The following is a 25,108-nucleotide window of genomic DNA, read 5'->3' as shown; positions in this document are numbered from 1 at the left end:
AGATGTTTTTTTGTTAGATTGGCGTCAGGTCCTGTCATATAACGTTTCGTTTTTAAATATTCGCCTTGTTGTCAATTCCGTCATTAATTTAGTTAGTAATAATAATTTACCCATTTTAATACATTAGGAATGTTCTTAAACGAGAACTGCGCTACAAATATGTACCTATGTATGTTTTATTTCAATTAGAATTTTAAATTATTGTTCTTAATGCGTTCACTTATTTAAAAAATGTAGCAAACTGGCAGCAAAGTTCGGTTCAATTATAACCTAAAATAGATTTATTATGACAAATCACAATATTACCAACTAAAATGTCAGATTTTCATAGATAGTCCGAATTTAAAACAATCGTGAATGGTATACATGATTTGACAGCTGATGAAGTTACATCATACTTTAATAGAAACAAAAGCAAGCACCAGCCCACTTGACCATGTCATTCTATAGATACCTACAACTGACACATTAGTGCGCAAAAAATTTCCATATACCTAACCTCCATATACATTCTTATAGTCTCAAGTACATTGATAAAATAAGTTTTTATTTGTTCAGTGAAAGACTCTAAACTCATACTTAACCGGTACTACAAGAACGTTTGTTTCCATTGATATTACATTTTTCAAAGTATATCACAATTTCATGGTAGCGTATTTACTGACATCGTTGTGTTTTTCTGGGAAAGAAATTTTTTATAGAAAAGAACAGCGACTATAGAATCTCAATAACGCCTACTATAATATTTACCGAAAACTTCCAACTTTCTTGAATTCTATTATCTGTTCAATCTATCTGTTCCATTTATGAATGTTTCATCATTTTCTGAGAATATTGGACATGTCATCTTTTGTTGGGAACGTCTCGAATTTTCATCGGCACTAGAAATCAACAGTGAAGTTGTAACGTCACTGATGAAAACTAAAAAAATATCAAGTCTATTATGCTCGGCGGCGACGGTTACGACGTCACATTTGACAATTTAATACGAAATTACCGTTACATGCATTTTCATAAATTGCTCCGTTTTATGTACTTCATGTAATTTATGTAAGTTGCGTACTTTAGCAGAAACGAGCGCTGTTTATATAAATTACTGAGTCATTTGAATTTGCATTAAATGAAGGTGCCGCTTTGTGCGTTCTTCTATCAGTCCATCTTGAATTTCAAATCATTATTATTGTCGGTTACTGGCGAGGTATTGAAACGTAACACCAATAACAATTACAATTAGATAAAACTACTGAGAATGTTTGTTCTGGAAATCGGAAAATAATAGCATTAATATTGTTTGAGGGTGCGTTACCTATGACAAACACCAGACGAGTCACGACGTGGTCTACTTTTGTTATCTAACTCAGAAATAATTTAAGAAATGTGATTAGCTTAATTAGTTCAAGAGTCTTATCTCGTAATAAACCCGCCCTTAGAGGAGCTTCTATTTTAATAAGGTAACTCATGCACAGAATCTCTGTGCTGTGGGGACTTTTTATACTCAATTATCATTATCTGAGACGGCGGTCTGAGTGGTACAATAATGTATTATGTCCAAGTGAAATCAGTTAATCCGCGGTGTGTGATCAGAGAACAGGTAATTTGCGGTGGAACACTAAAGCAGTGATAAATGTGCACATTACAATACCTGCAATTAACCCCTGAATGTAATTAGAAGATAATTGTGTAGCGAAAGCGCCCAATAAAGCCCATGCCGACGTGTGCTGCAGACATCGCACCCTGAGCAGCATTCAACTGCTGCTGATTATAATTGCACCTTGTATGCACGCAGACGGAAATCACTCTGCACCTCCAGAGTACGTCGTTACGGCCCATTTATTCAAGAGATGCACACATACTATCAAAAATACCTTTCGAAGCGACCGTATTTTCTGTACTCTTCGAGAGTTATCAAATTTGATGGAGCCGCTTCAGAGCAGCTGTAAATTGCACAAGAAGAAGTCGTTCAAGTTTCACATCTCATAATTCCGAACGCTTTTGTTGTACACATTTAGAGCTTTTCGTGTTCCGTTACGATTTAATATTTTTTGCTTATCAAAAATCTCTTCACATTTCAAACACTCCAACAAGTTGGAAACGCCTCCGAGCGGATTATCGAGTAAAGTGTTGTTGTTTTGTTGCAGGTTGCCAACCTGAAGGGTTACACCGAGAGTTGCAGGAGCGACCGAATAATCGCGCTAAAATGGGAGTATCATTTGGGATTAAGGTAAGACGAGAAGATTCAATGTAGCCGTTTTATTGTGGCCGATAAGGTTTACGGTCCCCAACTATTCCGCCAGTTTTCTACGTTTTACTGCCGTCTTAAATTGTATAGGTTGAAAAAGTCATAAAACGAATTAATTGTTATTTTGATGGGAGGTTACGATTCCAAGTACAAAGCAGATAACACCACTTAAACGCGTCGGATACCGCGGGGGATTATAAGGCAATCAAGATAAGTGATGACATCGACAACGGCGTCACGTTCAACTAGGGATGATGACTATTTTATTCGAACAGATTTGGTGTCACTAAAACGTTATTGATTGGGATAATTTGTAACGTCACTGTGTCAATACTCGTATTTGTTATTATGGACAGCCGATGTCCGCAATAACAACCGAGGCGATGTTTCAATAAAATTCACGTTCAATGGAGTTTTTATTAATCCGCCAGCGTATGACAAATGCCACTTTGTATTGTGCAGATTTGATCCGCTCATTATACTTTCTGACAAAACGGCAAAACGTGTTCTAAAAAGTGAAAGCCAATTAATACTGTAACTTCTAGCGCTCGGCCATTTGTCTTGTTGGTTAGATTATTTTATTATTTGTTAGAATATTTATTAGAATATTTTTGTGTAGCTGACAACCAGTAAAACACCAGGGAAATCTAGAAATCCGTTCTTTATCGAGAAATACACAATAAATTCGACTGTATTTTCCACTATAATGATCTACTACCTAATAGAATAAAAATAGGTTAGTTCAGTCACCTATTGGTAGATATGATATTATATACACCGTTGCTAATGTTATTTTAATGTAAAATCAAGTCTGTGGGTATTGAATTAAATATCACTTTATCACATTTTTAAAAATTGAGTCTCACTGAATCAATTCTGAACATTAGACAATTGTTAAATATATATTTTATCACCTACTTGATGAATGACAAATTTGACCTAAATTTGGAAACCAATATACCGTGAGATCATTTAAACTTATAGGAAATTAAAGGAGGCTATGACTTTCAAATTGGCAACACCGCTGACACCTTGATTTGAATTGTCAAAATGACGCTTTAAAATTTAATACAAAATGTGAAACTGCGAGTTAACAGTTGTATCCAGGTAATCGAAAATCCCGGTAAGTGTAAGAAAGAACTAAATACTAATTAATACAAAAATACAGAAGTTCGAAAATTAAAATAAAATAAATGGATATGTTTCTAAATTCAAATAGAAAATTCAAAAAGTAGAAGTTAACTTATTGTTTTTGACTAAAAATAACATAACATAACATAAGAAATGGTAGTAATCCTGTAAGTAATTAAAATATGATATTGTTAAACTAATGTATAGTCTGTTCGCATATGAAAAAAACTATCACCTGTTGATTTTTCTTGATTAAACAATTAATATCCCTATAATCCTGTAACATAACTGAAAACGATACAATTGACACAACTACTGAACAATAGTTTAATCTTGCCAAATTGACACTGTCGATCATGGCATAATAACTACAGTTGTGAACAAAATAAAGTGGAACAATGTTTTTTCGCTAATGTAACTCTGCCCGAAATTTTCCTCTTTCTATGGTTACTATTAAAATATTTATAGTTTATAAAGTATTTTGTGTTGCATAATTTTATCATATGAATTCAGTTTTTTCTTGCCAGTGTTGGCCCTTTTAGTCCTCACTTAGTGCAACTTTATGTTGATTTTTATTCAGACATCCCCGTTTTAACTACATCACTAATAATACGTACTATGCCGGCCAAAAAATTTTGGCCGTCATTATCTGTCAATTCAAAAAAAATAGTTGTAATCCGTACTTTATTGTCATCATGATTACCGTCTTGATTATGAACGTTATTTTTTGGGTGGTAAATTTCAAAACTCAAAATTATTTTGTCATTTCTACTACACAGAACATTTACCTCAGGTTATCTATGTACGATTGATCTAATTTTGTTCATTCATGTCGAATTTTTGGAATATCTGAGCTTCAAACAGTTTAAATTGATTGTCAAAATGACAAGAATCGAAAGTGGGGTTACGATTCCTAAAGGTTTATTTACACTTTACTTGAATGTCAAGAAAGTGACGGGCAAAATTTTTTGGCCGCCATAGTACAGGGTGAGCAACAATAACTGATTCAGTTGGCAAAAAAAAATTTTACATAAAATTTTCAAGACTGTAAATTGTACCTATTTCGGTTTGTTTTATTGACATTATTGACAGCTGGTATACATTTCAAATTTAAAAGTCTTGGTTTTTGTAATCGTTTATTAATAAAATGGTTTTCTCGTTGGAACATGACATAAAAGTCACCAAAAATCACCAGAATTTATTGCCAACTCAATCAGTACTCGTTGCTCACACGGTACTATTGCGGGCAAAAAAAATGGGACATCAAGTTTCTGCCAGTTTTGAAAAAGTAGATGTAGTTCAAGCTTTATTGTCATTCTTTTTGACACTTTTCCAGCTGACAGTTTAAAAATTTATTTTACACTCCTATTCCAAATGCCCTCTTCTTTTGATAAAGATAGATTTTGATTGGAACTTTGCATTAAATAAATATTCACTACGTGCTTACTTACAATCATTCCCTACAACCTACAATACTTAATGACAACGTCAATCAATTCAAAGTAGGGTTAGAATCAGATAAAGGTTATTTCACATTAAAAGTCAAGACAATGACGTTGATGTCCCACTTTTTTGCCCGCAATAGTACCATGATAGTCTTTTGACAATTTTTTTAACACGTGTTATATTTAAAACTTCAGATTTAGAGCCGGTTGCAATCAACTAAAATTTAGCGAAAATCTGCATCAAGACTTGTCCCACTTTATATTGTCCACAACTGTATGCATCATGGAAAGAATGAAATTTTCTTAATAAACTTGTCTTAATGTTGTGTGGAAGAATGAAACCTAACTTTTCATTTTTCCCTAGATGAAAATTCATAACCGTCGCCACGTATACTTCCCACATAAATTGACCTGTTGATGAATCTTTAATATGTGAACAAGATATATTTTTAATGTTACTTTTATTAATTAATTTATTAAAAAATCAAATAACTGACTATTTGCAGTATTCGAATACTTCATATTCGAGAAAAGTTTGATTGGTCCCATCTCGAACATTAATTAAAATCAGAAAATGTTTTTTCACCGGACATTTCGTGTAACATACCTAGAACTAGGGAATACAGACATACAATATTTAAAATTGAATAAAATCAATGTTTTATGTAAGTAGGATAGGAATTTAACAAAATGTAAATCTTCGCTTTAAAAGGACAGCTGCTCGAATAGTCTGCAATTATTCGGGGATGTCGGTAAATTTCCGTGGAAATTTTCTCCGATGAACAGTAGGAAAATGAATTTTCCGATGACAAATCAAAAGGTAACGGCGCTCTCCTAACATACGAGTGCAGAACACTTCGCATCCGCGCTGGAAACGAAACCCAATTTGAATAGCTAACGTCGATCTGGCCATCGAGTGAGTGCATTTCTTGTAATAAAGCTGGTGTGCAATGAACGGAGATCTCCGTTCGCCTCCACCGGATCGAATTGAAAATGTATAATTCAGGACACTATTCGGTGAAATATGCACAAGTAGCCGCTTACAGTTTTCGTTCGTCGACAGCCCCCAACAAACACAAAAACAAACCTTTCGACGTTCGCGCAATTGCCAATGGACTATTTGTGACTGTCGAACTTTAAAATTTATTGTAATCGTTTATTAGGAAACTGTCAGTTACAGATATGGCCGGGTTTTTATTAAAATGCTCCCGAGAACGTTCCAGCCGTGTATGAAATTCGCTGCGTTGAAGTAAAATGTGTAAATTAGGTTGGGTGTGCGTCAGCCGCCCGTACATATCATGACACCGACGTCTACTTTGAATATTAAAATTGGCCCCTTTATACTTGCCCCACGACAAATGCGTTTTGTTGGAAATTTGCTGAATTCCATTTTTTTATTCATGTGCATGCGCCACATCAGCGCTCTATTTATATTTATACAGCCGCCAAGATTATACACTGCTCGAAAACACCGCGGTTTCTTATAAGTCTCGACAATTCATCACGCTTTGTACTCGAAGGAGGTGCCAAAAAGCCCCTATATTGTTGACACACAAAAAACAGAAATGTAACTGATATGGCAGCATTCGTAAGAAAAATGAAATAATATTTTTAAATATTCTGATGAAATTTTACTATTAAATAATACAATAATCAGTTAATACTTAAATATTTTTGTTATTCTAGTGTATTGTTATTAGCGGTTGTTACTGCAGTGTTAAAGATTTGTAATAAAAAATAAAAAAACAACCAGTATTTATTGGACGATTTGGTGAAGGAATTTTAAAGTGAAAGAATAATAACTGTGTGAATACGAAAATTCACAGACATTCATTATTTACTAAAGTTCTGCGTAATATTTTTCATCTTTTTCTTTCATAAAATTTAGTCCAATAACGTCGCTGTCAAATTTGAATTTCAGCCATAATTAATAATTTGCTTGTCAAATTGAATTTCAAATTTTGCACCGATCTGATTAGATCAAGTTTTTTTGAAGGAATATAATGTACAATATAGGTATCTAGATACTGATTTATAGTTTAGATGAATTTGGATTTTCATAAATAAACAAAACTGGCGGAACATAACTATTTGTTATAATATGCATCTAATACAACGTGATCAAGAATGACTGAGTCTGTTGGTAGCAATGAAAATTTGAATGATTTTGGTACCACTGTAATCTAAACGCATTTCCGGTTGTCAGCTTTGACAGAGTTGACAGGAGAATGTGACGTTTACCATTAAAGGGTCATTTTTGTAATAGCATAAACATACCCGACATAACCAATTTTTTTTTAAATGTCGTGTCAAGTTAAAACATCCGGTCAGTGCCAATTACGAAACAGAAAAACACCAATATTTTTCAATTGTTTCATTCAGACTCAGTCATTCTTGATCACGCTGTATGAACAATAGTAGTTTATTTAACGAGTTGAATACAACGTTTTTTTGTTCGACGAGCTCCTTAAAGGCTCCAAATCGCTTAAAATCTTTAAAATTAGCTTGACGTTTCGTTTTGACAAGTGGTGACATTTATCAAAATCCGTTAACATAGGAGAAATTTCTCAAATTCTGACAGTGTCGAACAAAAAAGAAAATATTTTAAATTAACGTTTACCCACGTATATTATAATTTACTTTACATTAATGCAAAAATAAGTTATGTAAAATATATGATTCATTCATAATTTATTGTCCTTGATGAAGGAAATGTCATGTAACAAACATAAGGAAAATGCTGGTTGACAAAGGCATTATGGGTGTTCATTTAAATTTCTACGATCACTTCATCAAGAAAAATTATAGAAATAGTTTTTTGGAATTCATGACACGCGCAATGCACGTTTCAAAATATTGGTACAACCTCTTTCCAAATGTAAACCCTAGCGATTATCGTTTATTCTGAAAATTAAATGAACACCTTCGCGTTGCGTATTATGCAAATGATGGAATAGAGATGAGTGAAGCAAATGGAGTAACTCCAGGCGCAAACAAAAAAAAACAGCATTGAAAGGGCATCAAATGTGACTTCGGTCAAAAATAAAATTTTGCGTTAGGGATAATAAATGAATTATCCTCGTATGTACGAGTATACCATTTTGCATAATTGCTAGCTTTTCATTAATTATTTCTAAAAATGTCTTGTATTAGAAGGGAATTTGATCATTAAAGAAAATAAAGAACAAACATTTCTTGATCGGCTTATTATAAAAGTTAAATGTTCTCCACAGCGCTTTTAATTCAAAATTAATTTTCTCCAAGGCGCTCTTAATTCAACAATTTTTCCTGAAATAAATAAGAGCAATTTTATATTTACTTTTCTTTCCTTTAAAATTGGAAAAATTAGACAAAATTATAATTCGCGTAAACTGTTCTCATTTTTATCAAGATGTGTAAATATGCGCTTATTTAACCTACATATCTTCTGATTTCTATCAATGAGTAAGATTAAAATTTTCCCGGCGCATCCACCATTTCTGTATGCCAGTTTTATTTAAAATCCAATTAAATATTTTTCGAAATCAACTTTTGTGATGTCACTCAATTTTTCTAAACGTTTACCGGCCTTTTTAAGAAAATGTTTATCATTTTTACAGAATATGGTAGCTAATGTAACTTCAATCACATTCTTGCTTCCTGCCTATAGAAGAGACTACCAAATAATCTTTTTATCAAATCGTACCTGTAATATTAATCCAGAATTATTTATTTAAATTTTTAAATGTATTTATTATTATCTGTTATTAATTAACCTATTAATTTGTTACATCAAAGTGTGAATAAAATTCAATTATTATTCGATACTCTAATCTTATCTGATTCTTACAGTTTTATAAAATGTTTCAATAAGCGATATTTTTAATTTATTTACAACTACGTAATTTCTCATTTTATTTAACCCAGTGCTCCAATAATAATAACAATGAATACTATAATTTTTGCAAAGCAAAAAATAACATACTATTTTTTCTTCAAACCTTCATAACAAATTATTTAAGACATGTTAAGAAACCAGGTAGGAATTTCAAATGATTTAGCTAGTTTACTTTACAGCCGCTCATCAGCGGAGATAATAACTTCACGGACGCCCTCAGCGGAGATAATAACTTCACGGACGCTGGGCAGCTCGTTAGATGCCATGACAATGAAGCGACACTTTAGCATTATCAATGCAGCAGTGCAATGTTATATTTTACGGACGTTTGAAGAAAAACATTAATAGATGCACTTTTTGTTTCTATTTTGAGGAAGCTAGTCCAATTTAGTATGTTTCTACGTTTGTTAGTTTTTAGTCGTGGGTGAGATGTTACGTTCTTATAAGCAGAAATGAAACAAGTCCTATTTTTTTGTTTTTGTTTCAAGAGGTCTCTCATTTTCTGATCGTCTTAATTTTAATAATCTTAAGTTTTACTTAGTATGTAATACATATTTGCGATTGTGGTAACTAACGGTAAAAAGCAACCACTAACTAATCCAAGTCAACATACCATTTTCGGGATTTCAGACTTCGCGTTCGTGTCGTGTTGTTTTTGCGCTTAGCATTTCTTGTAGTCGTAATGCCATCATGTATGGTGTGTGTTTGTTGTGCTTTTTACTAACCGGTGGCGGTGTACACAGCTCCGTAGATCACGGGCGGCAGTCCGGCGGGGCGCCAAGTACCGATGAGACAGTCGGCCGGCCCGCACCACCGACACGACCATCAACATCCAGTGGTTACCACTCCGGCCGCCAGCGAGTCCGTCGACACCCTCACCACCACTACCGGCTCCCAACATACAGGTAACTAGAAGTATTTGTCGACAGTGCAAAACTGCAAACCACGAGAAATATGTCCGCTTCAGTCGGCCTATTTATACACTATTCCTTCCCTAGTGAAGTTTGGAGGAGTTGTCAGTACGAGGTCTTCCTTCGGTTAACACAAAAATCAAACCAAATACAGAAAAAGACTACTCACAATACAAACACTGCTGTTACAAACTTATCCATTATTGATAATATGTTCCCCAAAACCAAAAATATTTTACAGTCCTCAGCATTCAGACATTTCTTTTTCATAACTTCGTCGACGAAAAGCTGAACAGTTTTAGAATACGTTTTTATATTTCTAGCGCACAATCGCATCACATGTGCTAAATCGCTTATATTTTCTTCATTTCCACTTTCTCATTGTTTTCCTTTTGAATGTCTATTATTACAATCTTTCTACTAGCTTTTTAAATGTATCACTACTTTTCCATTTCTCTCGTTGTGTTTAGACTTGTTTTCAGTTTCTCTGGCTACTTTTCTATATTATATCGCCGCCTCCATACTTAAGAGTTGAATTATTAAACAGCTCTTGAATAAATGTGTTAATTGATTATCACCGAAAGGTATTATCGTCGTGTGTCAGATCAGAAACAATGCAAAATTAAGTTTTAAGTTTTAGGATAAAAACGTCGTAATTTAGTTTAAACTGTAATTAGCTTCACTACTTACGGCGTTGCAAATGGCTTCAGAAAGTTACAAAGTTTTACTAGGAATAACATTATATAATGGATAGGGCTTAAGGCACCTCGTGAATAAACCAGACCACTATAATGCGAGTATAACAATTTGCCTTCAGCTTGTATTCTTCAGGCAACATTTTATTTAAAGTTTTTGAGGTGAAATGTTTACGTGTTCTACTTTTTAACACACACACACACATCTCCAATTATAAATTAAAATCCGGCTATTACCGATCACTAGATAAACCCTTGAGTCGGGTCACCGAAATAGAATCTACAATGTGTTTGTCGATAAATTATTATAATAAATTCAAACTTTCCAAAATGATAAGCCGAGTATTAAGCAGCTCAGTCGAGTTTTAATCCTCGCAAACTGTTGTTGCATACAGATATTGTATGATATTAGTTACGTGTATTTAAAAAACTTGACAGGAATTTGTATTAAAACGTCTCGGCATATTTAATCAGGAAAAATTGTTATTTTTCAGTAGTGTCATTTATTTTCATTGCTCGAAATGAAAGAAGTTTATTGGTCGTTACTGGAAACTTCCGAAAAACTTCGCAGTCGACAGCTAAGTTGACCCTATAGTCTGCAAAAAATATAAAAAGTGCTCGATAAGCAGAGATTTTAATTTTAACTTTCCACTAAAAGATATTCCGAAAACAAAATTTATTCAGTTTGAGAAGTTTATACCAGAGCCGCTACCAATTTTTAATTGTGTGTCAATAAAAACTTGTTTTTCGTGCCATTAATGGACTTCACATTTGTGAAAGAGGATAAAATATGTATAAACAAACTTATCAGCAAGAAAATAAATTAAAGTTTAATAACAAAATGGTTTTCATTGAGATTAACGTGTGATATTCTTGAATTCTTACTTCTAAAAAATTCACAAATAGCATTTGAAATCATATTATTTTGTTGTGATCTTAACGAAATTAATTATCGTGTGTTCAAAAATATACATACACTGGCGGCCATTAATTTGGAAACACCGGCCTAATCTAGTTTACTGGATATTTCTAATATTTGATAGTGTAAGCGTTATGTCATGAACTCATGTCATCGTTGAGCGCATTCAACAGACTGTCGCAGCCGAAATTGATATGTCAATAACATTGTCAAAATGACAAACAATTTACAATAGAAAAATCTTGGTGTTTCCAAATTAATGGCCGCCACTGTACATTGTCAAGATGTCAAGTAGTCCTTGCTTTTATTGCCGTTAAAGTAGCCTAGCTTCATCAGTCGTCTGATATTTTGTAAAACATGAAGTGTAGGACCAAAATGTGGAGATGGACTACCATCAAAAGTACTTCCGAAGCCGTTGACAGGGTTAAGGAAATATGTCGTAAAAAACGAGCCAAGAACTTCAATTCGTATTTTATCACAACAAATGGAGATGTGATCAAAGTGAGGTTATGTATCTGAACGAAATGTCAAAGCGTACCTACCAAGGAGAGCATACCATCTAAAAAGGCGATCCGCATTTGTAAAAAAGACTCCCTTGACCACGAAGTTTTAAATCCTCGTTGCATTGGGCTATCTAGTCTTTTGTTACTTTTGTTTCTTTGTGAGTTTTTTGCTCAATTGATATAGATTTTTGTCACTTTACAAAGGTGTTTACAATATATGTAAATAAAACCTTAAAATTAACCTTCACCAAAATTTTTGGAAAAAATATAAGACAATTTTCTAAAGCTATTTGATTATGTATTTACTCGTTCTGGTGGCTTCTGATATAAAATTTTGTATCTTCAAAACCAAGATATTCTTACTTTTTGAAAATCAACGAAAATTCCTCGAATGCATTTTTGGTTACACATACCATTACTATTCCTGTACATCTTACCTCTTACCTTACTGGCAGATATGTTTTATTCAATCTTTAATTTAAAATATCGAGTGTCTAAATAAAAATCTGTTCAAGAGTGCTTTGAAAAATTGTATGAAAAACCATTAACACTGTCATAAATGTCTTCTGCTGACATGAATAAACTTTTTTTGTAATAGTTTTGAAAATAAGCTGTTTTAAAAAAAATGATCACAAAATAAACAGCAAGGACACCCAAATTGAAGGTTAAACTTGACAATATTAACAATTACAAGGTTTCACGAGCTGCAACTTACGGGAAATAAACATAATTTGTGACAATCTTGATCAACTTTTTATTTAAACACCCGATACATCAATGTATCGTGTGATCAAGAAAATTTATAATCGAGTCAGCCTTGGAAATGTCAGTGATATAATTGTCAAATAACTGCCAAATGAAATACAACAGAAATTAAAAAAAAATACTGGGGACAAATGCGAGAAAGTGAGGTTGAGACGTTCGTTGACGTTTCATGAAAACATTTGTACAGCCTTCAAGTTCAAGTTAGAACGAAATTTCTATCAAGAATCTGACCAAAAATTGAAGTTAACGTCAAAAAATGAATTGTAAAGGCTGTCGTTCGTATAATCTGTTTCAAAATCAAAAATCCACCACCTGTTGAATTATGTTGGCAGAAAAAAAGAAATCCCTAGAATAAGTTTCGTTTTTTTTGGGTTGGCCCAACCGCCAAAATTTGACATTAAACTGTTGAGTTTATTTACGTAACACAAAATAGTAGTTTATTTGACGAGTTTGTGTGTAAAATGGGCCTTTTTTGGCAGGCGTGAGCCATTTTAAAAGGCGAGTGAAACGAGCGTTTTAAAGGCCCACGAGTGCCAAAAAAGGCCCAATTTACACACGAACGAGTTGAATACAACGTTTTTTTGTTTGACGAGCCCCTTAAAGGCTCCAAATCGCTTAAAACCTTTAAAATTAGCTTGACGTTTCGTTTTGACAAGTTGTGACATTTATCAAAATCCGTTCACATAGGAGAAAATTCTCAAATTCTGACAGTGTCGAACAAAAAAAATTATTATGTACAAAAAGGTGGTAGCTACCATATCATAACTTTTGAGTGATATAATAAAAAGAGAACAAAAAAACACGACGAATTACGACCTAAATGACTGTCAATAGTTTTCTTCCATAACCCCACTTTTTTCTGACGCTTGCAAACACTAAAAAAAAAGTTGGCGACGTTGTCGGTTGTATTTTCGAGGTAGAATGCAGTGTTGGTGCATTTTTGATTTTGAAACAGATTATACTATTGGGGACAAATTACTTTGGTCGTCAAAATCAGTTGAGTGACATAAAGTTGTAAAGCAAGCAATAGGATGGATAACCTTATTTTTCACTACTACTGTTAACCATTGTCACTGACTGTTACTGTCAGACTCATCATTGCAAAATATTAAATACCGAAAAATGGACCACTGAATGAGAAATTGCAAGGAGGAAAAATTGAAAAAGTTTCTGCAAAGCAATTTGGCCCACGAACAATCCCTCAGAAGCAAAGGAGACGAATCTAAATTTTTGAACCGTAGAATGTGCCATATTTTTGACAAGAGAAAAGTCAATCATTTGAAATTGTGATCAATATTGACTTGACGTTAATGCTTGGTTTACATTTTTTTTTTTGAAGTGACTTAACTTTAGATGCCACAATTTAGCACATCAATCGGAAAAGACTTGCGGCTTTATCCTCAGGGCTGACACGATCTCTTGATCGCGCGGTAGATGTAGAGAGCAATATTAGGGTAATTCACAAATTACCAAATATTAATTCTAAGGAACTGAATATGTATAATCTGGACAACGAACAATCCAGAGTGCTTCTTGTTAACGGTGATGATGAAAAATTAGGACAGAATACCTTCTTCGGGTGGTTCTCGAAGTTGCACAGCCTTCAGCGTCCGGCCAGAATGTTGCATTTAATCCGATCGAGCGTAAAAAGGCGATTTTTAGCCCTACCCTTTCCGGCAAAAACCTCTTTTCAATTTGTTGTTAGACACGCACAACAAAACGGGCCGATACGATCTGCCCGTATAATTATAATTCCGTGGCGAGATAAATCGGCGTCGGTTGAGTCCTCTTTTTTGACGTTTAATCTCGATTAAGGTTTTATTATTGGCGGTGCGGTCGGCAATCTGTTCCGATTAAGTGTTAGTTCCAATATTTGCTACCGGCATCGGATTTCGGTCGGTAACAAGCGAGTGCGGCGGTCCACCCCCCTCGCCAAGTGGCCATAACTGACCCCCCGAACTTTATATATTAATTATCATTACGGTGGTCTAGAAACTTGGCTCCATTAATCAGTCGGCGAGCGGGGCCTTCGGGAATCGAACCCAGGTGCACACCGTTATCTACCATCCGATAAGCATTAGCGCCATCGCCGTGGGAATCGCGTTTATTGCTCATTCCGCAGAGTGGGCGTAGGGCCATGGGTGCCGTAAACATTTTTTCGGCGTGCCTCGAACGCCACCGCCAAATTAAAACAGTTCCGGGGTGCAACGGCACCGGTTCCCGTCCCCCGAAAGCGAAATGTCCGGTCGACTTCTCCCAGATCCGTGGTACGGGCCGAGAGGAAATTTTTGTAGGGCTCGGGACTGTTACCAGTCGCTCTATTGATCTAAGCCGGTATGTACAAGTGTGGATTTTTAATAATCCATCGAGGTCGAAGGGGTGGGCCGTCCGATTTATCCAGCAGAAAAGTTGGAGGTCTCAGTTTGTGCATGTCTGTGCGTGCATGAGTTGCATAATGATGGGCGTCGTTTTCAGTTTCAGCGGAGGTAGTCGAGGTGGAGGAACATGATCTGGGCTCCGATGCGGAGTCCGAAGCAAGGGAGACGCTCAAGCTGACCGCCCGCGGCCGCCCTGCGCACACCCCGACGCGCCCGCGAACAGCGCGTGATGAGACGAAGAAAGAAATACAAGAGGACGATGAAGCCACTCTCAGAGAGCTGCTTATTAGGTACACCCTAACGCATACACTTACCATACTATCTACATACCACTTATCTACTTCTTACCTACGCATTCCACCGACATCACTCACTTCGTTTCTCCCGGTCCCTTTTTTTTAACCCGTCAACGACTTTTTTCTGATATCCGTAATATCGACAGCATAAAGGAAAGGTGTGCAAACATAAACGGAAAACTCCGAGTCACAAAGATTTTACAAATTCGCTTACGTAATTGGCAAGGCAAATAGACGAAAGAAATCGATAGGTATGTACACTGCGACACCATTTATATGCACCAGCATGAGCAAATATTTTTAAATCCTCTAACTTTTTATTATTGGCTTTGGGAACATATTCTACAACAACACTAAAACACATCTAACCTGTTCACTACCGAGTTGTAAAAGTTTTCGTCGACGCTGTACAAATGGTGGTGGTTTCGAATTCACGACTCCAAAGTTGTCTCTTCCATCCTCGCAAAAAGAAAAACAACCACTCAAATAGGTCGACCAGTTTGAAACTTTAATTAAAAATCAAAAAAGACGTTATACAAGTTTCTCCAGTCACCCATATGCCATATGCATTTTTAACGATAAAAATATAATCCAATTACTATTCCATCAAAATGACTCGTACAGGCACCCAAAGAAAATGTGCAAGAATGTAATATCGCATCCCTTTCCTTTGTGTAAGTTCTGTGACGACTCCAAATTTTCACTTGACAACAAACAAAACACCTGAATCTTTTATTTTTATACAGATTTTTTGTTCAGAGATTTACTATACAATAAAATAAACATATAAATTTCTGTTCTTTTTTTTACACCTGACACAACCGATATCATCTCATGATTTTGATCATTCGCCATTGTTTGTGTGTTGTTTCTTGACCCACACTAATATTACGTGTATGGTCGAAACAATATTTTCAAATTAACTGACCACAGAAGATAGCTTTATTTGTGTGTGATTTGTTACTATTTCCATTAGAACTCTGCACAATTGGTTTTCATATTATGCTTGGGAACAAAAGTCAATAACTGAATGCCAAAAATACTTTTCATACAAACAAACAACCTAATTTAAGTAAAATGAACAAACAAATGACGTTATCGATTTGTAGGACAAAATAATCATTTAAATATGTTTTTCATCTCTAGTTGCTTGTACAAAAACACTAATTTTAATTTGTTCAAAAACTAAAACAGTAAACAAACCAGTAACTTATTTTTACAGTATTTATTTAACAAAAAACAGAAATGAATAGTATCGATTTGTTATCTAAAATAACTGCATTAATAACCTGGCCTAAAATATTAATTTTAGTATTGATTTATAAAACTACAACTAAAACAGATTTTTTACAGGTGTTCTTTAGAACTAAGTTTTTTTTTTAATTTGGGATAAAACAGAAAGAATGTCCAAAACTTTTTGTACTATATGGAATTAATTATTTTGTGGGTTCTAAAAGCACGCAGAACTTGTGCATAATTTAGTTTGTTCAGAAAATGTCTAGATGTAAATATTAATAATGCATAAAGCAAACAGAAGGTTGTAATTGTACAAAAATGTGATAGCAAATAGAGCTAGATGATTTAGTATGCATTTTATTTAGACATTTATCGAACTAAGTACCGTGGAAAAGGGCCACAGTCCACAACAAAAACTCATCGCGTGAACGTATGATATTTGTAACATTTGACAAGTTAAATGAATGGGTCAAGTTACGATAGTAGTTTTTGTTAGACAGCCGACCTTGGTGGCGTGCTTCGAGTGTGCGATTATAAGTTTGCTGCAAAATTAAATACAAAATTAATCCAGTAATTAATAATTAATTAGCGCGTGTCGATAACAGTTCAAGACCGGTCGAGGTGGTGGTAATTCTGCAGCAAACGACGACACAAAACCTCCCATCGTGTAGGAATTAGTGGCAACAAATTTGTGCACTCCGGAATTTGAAATAAATAATTCCGTCATTCCCTTGAAAGTTTGGCAGCCCTGGTCCAACTTGGATTAATGGTTTTCAGCCGATTTCTTGTCTTGACGATTCTCATCTTGAAACCGACCTCAATCGGATGAAGTCCCACATCCGGACCTAGCCAGTCGCAAATTCCAAGACAACAAATCAGGTCATTGGACTAGAATTCAATTGTTGCTTGGTCAAAATTTTGATTCTCCTGGCAAGTACATCTTAGACTTTGCTTGCTATCATCTGTGGTCAGTAGCAATGTGTTAGTGCACCTAAACCAAGTTATGAGCACGCTCCCTGACGGGCTGTGTTTCCAAACTATAGGTGGAAGATTGTCAAACGTCATCAAGATGCCGCGTCGCAGTCGAACACCGCGTGTAGATTAGTTTCTAGAAGAAGTGAAGGGGATTATCGGAGGGTTAAAGGATACCTGGGGAGGTGTCCACTGTAGTTTGGAACACAGCCATGGTATCCTTGCCTCCCAGGTATAAAGCTTTTGCAGTAGGTGCCTTGCTTTGTGTGTGTCTTTGTGTTGGTGTTCTGCTTAACTTGATTACGTTACATCACGAGTAGATCACTTTCTGCATGCCATCATTGATCATTTCCCTAAACTCTACCTCCAAGACGATTAGAGTTCTGATAGTTGACTACCGACAGCAGTAAATGTTTACATTTTGGATAGGCACGATACCTACTGCATGCTAGACCATCAGCACCATGTAATCAAAATAATCGTACAAAAAGTCGATGTTCTGTTGTGAGAGAACCCGATCAGTCAGTCAGTATCAACCCATCAAAATATGATGCATTTGAGACCCTCATTCGGAGAGAGAGACTTAAGCAAAGACCGGCTGTGAATGTGCCGTTTTGTGTTAATCAGAAGAAGACAACCAACCTCCTGCATCGTGTTATTGATTGGCGTGACCTGGACCCCATGCATGTCAAAGAACGGAGAGCACCTAGCATGTGACTTGTCGTTGAGTGTTCTTACACGGTTCGAATTAATGACACGTTTTACTTCTTTTCCACGTACTATTATGCCGCAGTCTGCAAAAACAGGTGAGCGTGATGAGTATGAACCTGACCGCCAAATTGGACGAGCTCCAGCGCGGAGATCGGCATCTGGAGACGACGGTCGCTCTTTGCGAGATCAGGACGCAGCTGCAGGAGCTCACCAAGTCGGTGGAGTCCTGCCAGTCGGAAGTGTCGGAAGTGAAGAGAGACATGGTCGCCATCAAGCACGAGCTGGACACCGTGCAGCAAGTCAAGGAGGAGATAGAAGAGTTGAGGGAGCGCGTGGACCGGTTCGAGGAGCGCTCGCAACGCAGGAAGTTGCGGCTGCTCGAGCAGGTTGGTGCTATCGCTTTACTTATCTCCTTTGACTTGACCGCTTTACTCAGAAATTTCTTGGCCCTGAGGGTCTAGTATTTTTGATCGTCGAGAACACACTCGCTCGCAATGATACGAAAGCGAAATCTTCGTATCGGTGCTAACCGACAGCTACACGCATTTCATTTCCAAGTTTTAGTTTACTAACCAAATAACTGCTCCAACTGTTAAACTAAATTGGGTTGCTATATTTGTGCGGCTAAATAAAGACTAATATTACGTTTGAGCCTAAATCAAACAGCGATATTTTCTTTGATGACCAATTAGGCATTCCACAGCAACTAATTAATTCGCCGTTTCCAGACCTACATTTCCATCATTAACAACTGTAGGTACACTCACCTATATAATCTTTTTTTCATTCTATACGAAATTCGATTTTTTTTTCAATTTTCAACTAATTTTCTTGCGCCAACAATTAAGAAACCAGCAGAGCTTAAAATCACGTTCTTTTATTTTCCAAACTACATAGCAAAGCTTTAGACTATTAAGCGGATTAAAACCAACACTAATTACTAAAAACTGAAATATTCAGTCCTCGGTATTGCAGTGTTTTGGATTAAATAGGGATTTCAGCATTCGTACTTTTTAGCCGAGCTAATTGGGCTTCTGTGTACCGAAGACTTTCGTGGCTATTTAATTACGCACATAATCAACATGAACTGTCAAAAGTTCGTCTAATTGAACCAAATAAAGCGAGTTTTTTTCTGGCTTTAAATATTCTGCGATTTATAAAGTCTTAGCTTATTTCACCCTGGAATTACACAGGCCGACATAAATCCAGGGTTTGATTCACTATAGCTGTTATGTGAAGACAAATATTATTACCTAATATGTAAATATTTTTTGCCTATCACCTATTGTTTTCAAATAAATTAACTATCAGGTTTCAAATAATTATTAAAAATATAACGGAACTGAAAAATAGTATATTATTTAACGAGTTCGTGTATAAATTGGGCTCTTTATGGCATGGTGGGCCAGTTTAAAACGCGAGTGAAACGAGCATTTTAAAGGCCCACGAGTGCCATAAAGAGCCCAATTTACACACGAACGAGTTGAATACGAGTTGTGACATTTATCAACATCCGTTCACACTAGGGATGGGCGATATACATCGATGTTAGCCGAACATCGATGTTTTGAGTTCAATCTTCGATATTTTGACATCGATGGTATTCTTTTTCAAACGTCAATATTTTATCGATGTTCGTAATAAAACATCGAACATCGACAAAAAAAAAAACAAAACAGGAATACAATTTCCAAGAAATGACGTGAATGGCCCTTCTGGGAAGTCCACGTGTAATTTGGCCATGACTTGGCAGATCGGGATCGGTTGATCAGTTTCCACTTTCCGCTGCGGCGCTGCCATCGTATTTGCTTTTGCGTTTCATTCTGAGTCTCTCTGATTCTGAGCCTGAGTTGAAAGTGAATAGAACAGAAGTGAAACACTTCTTGTTGTCAATGTTATTATTTTTCTATCTATCTATTGATAAAAGTTTTTGGAATCTATAATTTTCGTAATTCTAGTTGGATACCTACCTAATTTTAATTTTTTGATATTTTAGTTTTGAACTTTAAATAGTGAATAAACATGTTTTTTATCAACTTATTAATTTAATATGTTCAAATGACTATTTTCGCCCCAATTTTTAATACCATCGATGTTTCAAAATATCGATGTTTTTTGTTCGATGTTTCCTACCCATCGATGGTCGCTATCGATGTCAACACCGATATTGAGCATCGATGTTTGTGTTCGATGTCCCATCCCTAGTTCACACAGGAGAAAATTCTTAAATTCTGACAGTGTCGAACAAAAAAACAATGTATGTTTACTTTACTGTCTTTAATCAGTTGCCTAATGGTAGCTAGTACAGCAGTACATGTGGTGGTTTACATTGGACAAAGAAGAATGGCTTATCTAATTTTAAGATTAAAAAAACATTATAGATTCAAATTTAGTACAACAAAAAAAAATATCGTTGACTCTACTTCACATGAAACTTGGTTTAATGCATCAATTTACAAAAACTTTGGACAAACAGGGTAGGTATATGTTTTCGTACCTACCATTGTAAACACCCAAATCTGTCTCAGAAAGCAAGAAGGCATTTTTGTTTTTCCCTACACTCACAGGTAACAGAAAAAGAAGTATGATCGGTACTTAAAACAAAATATGTATTTTCTTGGCAATATGATTTAGATTTCAAAATGTTGGAAGGAATGTTGCAAAAATTTCATTACAGGATGTAAGATGAGTTACATTTTGAAAATGTTCTTTTTATTCATTCATCATTTCATGTTTCTTTATTTTCACACTTGCTGAACCCCAAAAATCTTGGTCAGTGAAGAGTAAGGTGAAAGATTTCTTCAAAATGTAGAAGAAACAGAAATATGACTGATTACTGTTGGAATCTGAAACATTGAGGTGGATTCAAACATTGTAAAAAGTATTTCTTGCCTTGATTTGATTAAATTGATGGCAAATTTGCAACTTCAACACAGGTCGCAAAACGTAGCTTGATACTTGAGATGCGTAGATAGAATGAGAAATCCGACTTGCAAGAAAGACCGAAAATCCTCCCACGGCTTCGTTTACAATGGGTCTCTCCCCACTACTTTCCACAATTTCACTGCGCATCCATTTCCCAAGTATCAAGCTACGTTTTGCGACCTGTACGATATTCAAATGTTTGGTTAATGTCACGTTAATGGTACCAACATCCAATTTCCGCAAAAGTTACTAAAGTTCATTCACGTTGGATTTTTTCTGTCAAATTGTTGTCATGTAACTGGCATCTCCTTTCCTAGTAATTTTCACATTATCGTGTTAGAGAGATTTGACGTCTTTAATTTTGAATGTTAGTTTGACGTGTGAAATGAAGTTAGATTTTTTCATAAAACTCTATTCCTGATTAATATTGCCATGGCGGTAAGAAAAAAGAACGTTTTATTAACAGCTAACTTGAAAATTGCGTTAATTAAATGTTAAATGTAGCCAAGAACTGAAAAATATCTAGCCCGACCTACCTAACCTCTACAGTCTACGCTTGATATGGTTACTTTATCAGCCCGTATTGGTGACATACGCAGTTAATGGTATACATATTAAAGAACGAGTTTTATAAGGGTCGATTTGGCGCACGAGTCCCAAGTGTAGAAAACGACCCGTAGGGGAGTTTTGTATGGGACGAGTGCGCCAATGCCCTTATAAAACGAGTTTTTTCTGTTATTTTTTAGAATTTGCACCCTTGTTTTAATTTTTAAATAAAAAAATTAAATTTTCAAATTCTAGGGAATTTTGTATTAATTGGTAATTCAAGGTAACGGATGCAACTACATCTGCAACATAAGTTAAAAAGTTGAGTTTGAACATTAAAATTGGAAGTTTTTTGTTGTAAATGACAATAATACACTGAAATATTGATAAAAATTTTCTTATAAATCTATTAAACTACGAGTGCTTTAAGAGAGCCATAAACGACTCCAAATTGAATACAATAATAGACCTATTAGAGACGCAAGATTCTAAAAAATATTATTGAAGTAAAAATCACACTCCCAAAAATTAAATAATTTGACCTTGATGAGGAAAATCCAATGTGAATGAACTTTACATGTTTTTGCAGAATTTTTTAATACTGACAGTCGTGGACAAAAAAAAGTAGGGCAATGTTTTTTCGCTATGTAGGTATTATGCCGGACACGGAATCTTGGCCAACATTTTTTAGACATTTATAAAAAAAAAATGATGTAAACCAATCATTAGTGTCATTAATAAATGACAGTTATTAAAAATCACTTTGAAGTTTTTCTTGTGACATCAAAAAAGCAGAGAAATGGCATTATCTAGTCAAAAGTTGGGTTATATTCAATAAAGGCCTGTTCAGACATATTTGTCAGTTAAATGTCAGTTGTGACCAAGATTCCGTCTCCGGAATAGTACATTTGTTTGCTTTCAAAAGTTTCGCGTACAGATTCAAAATCAAGTAACAACGATTTTGCAAAATTTTAGCAGTGTGAATGGGTAATTTTAAGATTGGGTTAAAGATGACATTGACAGCATTTAAAAAAATTATGGTCGGTCCCTCAGGACACAGATTCCTGTCTTATTATGTAATTTATACATAACAACCCTTCTTATGGACCGCCCCTGTTCTAATTTGAAAAGTATCAAAACTTTGTCTTGCTCTGTCAGTCGAGGCATTTTGACTTTTCAAAAGTTTAAATGTCAGAGTTGATTAATTTACAACCCTGGTTTAATACAGCGAAAAATAGTTGTACGCAAAAGTTTTGAAAGCAAGTGTACAGTCGCGAGCAATAAATTTTGATCGTCAAGGTCATTCTTTGACGCAATCTAAAATGCTCCATTGTAAAACAGTCGTAAATATCATAACCTATCATCATGTTGTATGACATTAATTGTCATTTTTTTCTCATTTTTTTGACACTTTGTTGACCTGGGCATAATCAGGCAGGGATTTTTTTTTTAATTTGTGACAATCTAACCAAATTTTGAAATGACATTGACGACCAAAATTTATTGCTCGCGACAGTAAGTCTGTTTGAAATTTTACTCTTTGTATGGTTACTATTAAAATATTTACAGGGTCATTATACAGGCTGTCTTAAAAAAACGGCCCACGCTATAACTTTGTTATTGATTACCTAAGTGAGCGTACCTACAGGGCAAGTCACATAAGGCTTATTTCTGAATTTATTTTGTACGCAACCAAAAATACTAGTGACGCTGACCACTTGATACCGTTTATAATAAGATAAGTAATTTGGCTAAAAATGTCAAAATGACAGTTGATGAATTTAATTTTGATTCCATTAATCAGAAAAGGATAACGTCATTTTGACATTTTTAGTCAAATTACATACCTTTGTTGATTACTAAATTAAATCTCATTATAAACGGTATCAGTGGTCTGGTCAGCGTCATTAGTATTTTTGGTTGCGTACAAAATAAATTCAGAAATAAGCCTTATGTGACTTGCTCTGTATAATTTTTCTACCATCTACCCATTTATGGGCAATGGGCAACTTTTATTTTTCAAATGGTAATCTAAGTACACAACGTTGCCTGTTGCTTTTCTGGGTAGAATGCAGTGTTGGTAGTTATTTGGTTTTGACACGCCTATAGTTTATTATGTATTTTGTGTTGCATATTTCGATCACATTATAATTGTTTTTTATTAATGTTATAGCATTGAACAATTTGTCTGATCGACAATCCCTCTTCTTCCGTCCTCGCAATTACCAAACACTTCACAATATCGTTAATTCGAGATTTTTTTTTTAATTCGATTCGATAATTCAGTTTTTGACAAATCAGTCATAATTATAAAGCCGAAGTTAAGCAACTAAATTTTATAGAAAAAAGCTAACTTGGTTTTTCAACTTATCTTATTTTTTTCTGACCGCGACTATACATAATAAATGCAAAACTGAAAAATATGTGTATTATACTCGTTTTATAAGACATATTGTTGCACTTGTACCTTTGTGGCATATAACATCTTATCAAACTTGTGTGATAATAAACAATTTTCCACTACAAAATAATAATAGAACCAAGATTAATTAAAATATTGCAGATATTAAAGTATTTTCCTTTTTTGTCCAGTTGTTTCCAATTCTTGCGTAGTACGAAAAACGGCAGTTGTAAAACATTCTGACAAATTATTTAAAACTCGGCGTGTGAAAGAATATTAATAGATTATTGCCATTTTCTTTATTATTATTTTATCATTATAATTTATACATATTTACAATTTATTACTTATACATATAATTTATTAAAAAATATCGTAACGAACAAGTGTGTGTATCTACCATCAGTTTGTAACTACATTCACGATGCCAAGTGCACGTTTTACAAAAATCTGACTTGTTATTCCACTTGAAAAGTAAGAAAGAAATGAAAATTATGCCCGTCCTGTTGGGACTCCCCGACACATGATTTTATTTCTTGAAGATAAATTGAATCATCGCGAATGTGGAACGTGTACCTTTTAGTGATTGATTTTGTTGCAGGGCTTGACATTCTTCCTGTCGTACGCGATCCTGGCGGCAGTCCTGGGCATGCTGCAGTTCGGATACAACACAGGAGTGATCAACGCGCCAGAGCAAAACATTGAAGATTTCATGAAAGATTCGTACAAAGCCAGATACCAAAAAGATTTATCAGATGATTCTGCTCGGGGTCTCTACTCCATTGCTGTGTCCATATTTGCGTTGGGAGGTATGATCGGTGGTTTCGGTGGAGGAATGGTAGCCAACAGATTCGGCAGGTGAGTCAGCGCAAGATTTAGTGAACAGCGGGAGCAAAGTTGGGCGGCTTTTCCTAATCGAGTTCGCTTCTGTTCCAGGAAAGGCGGGCTGCTTCTGAACAACGTCCTGGGAATAAGTGGGGCGTGCTTAATGTGGGGCACCAAAGCAGCGAACTCATATGAAATACTATTTTTTGGCAGATTTATTATAGGGGTCAATTGTGGTGAGTATTCTTGTTCTTGTCTGAACTTTACGCGCCCTGTCCTGAATACATCCAAAATGTCACCGATGCGTCACCTACACTTTGTAGAGGAGAACAA

At 35.1% G+C, this 25,108-nt stretch overlaps 1 protein-coding gene across 14 annotated transcripts in view; it reads left to right on the top strand.

Moving 5' to 3' along the window:
• Glut1 (Glucose transporter 1) overlaps positions 1-25,108 on the top strand; it is a 201,663-nt gene that overhangs the window by 103,610 nt on the left and 72,945 nt on the right. For 8 of the 14 annotated variants that reach the window (XM_069039699.1, XM_069039646.1, XM_069039672.1 and 5 more), the window contains 6 exons: positions 2,139-2,221; positions 9,436-9,597; positions 14,961-15,153; positions 18,161-18,464; positions 24,552-24,808; positions 24,887-25,011. In XM_069039699.1, coding sequence (XP_068895800.1) covers positions 9,480-9,597; positions 14,961-15,153; positions 18,161-18,464; positions 24,552-24,808; positions 24,887-25,011 — 997 coding nt within the window. In that variant the 5' untranslated portion in view covers positions 2,139-2,221; positions 9,436-9,479. Of the gene's footprint in view, positions 1-2,138; positions 2,222-9,435; positions 9,598-14,960; positions 15,154-17,172; positions 17,275-17,438; positions 17,600-17,796; positions 18,109-18,160; positions 18,465-24,551; positions 24,809-24,886; positions 25,012-25,108 lie in introns of all 14 variants that reach the window. The other 6 variants (XM_069039683.1, XM_069039679.1, XM_069039735.1 and 3 more) reach the window with 4 other exon arrangements.

The sequence above is a fragment of the Tenebrio molitor genome, chromosome 1, assembly GCF_963966145.1.
Source record: "Tenebrio molitor chromosome 1, icTenMoli1.1, whole genome shotgun sequence".
Lineage (NCBI taxonomy): Eukaryota > Metazoa > Arthropoda > Insecta > Coleoptera > Tenebrionidae > Tenebrio > Tenebrio molitor.
Note: the sequence above shows the minus strand (reverse complement) of the source record. Positions and strands in the feature narration are given on the sequence as shown.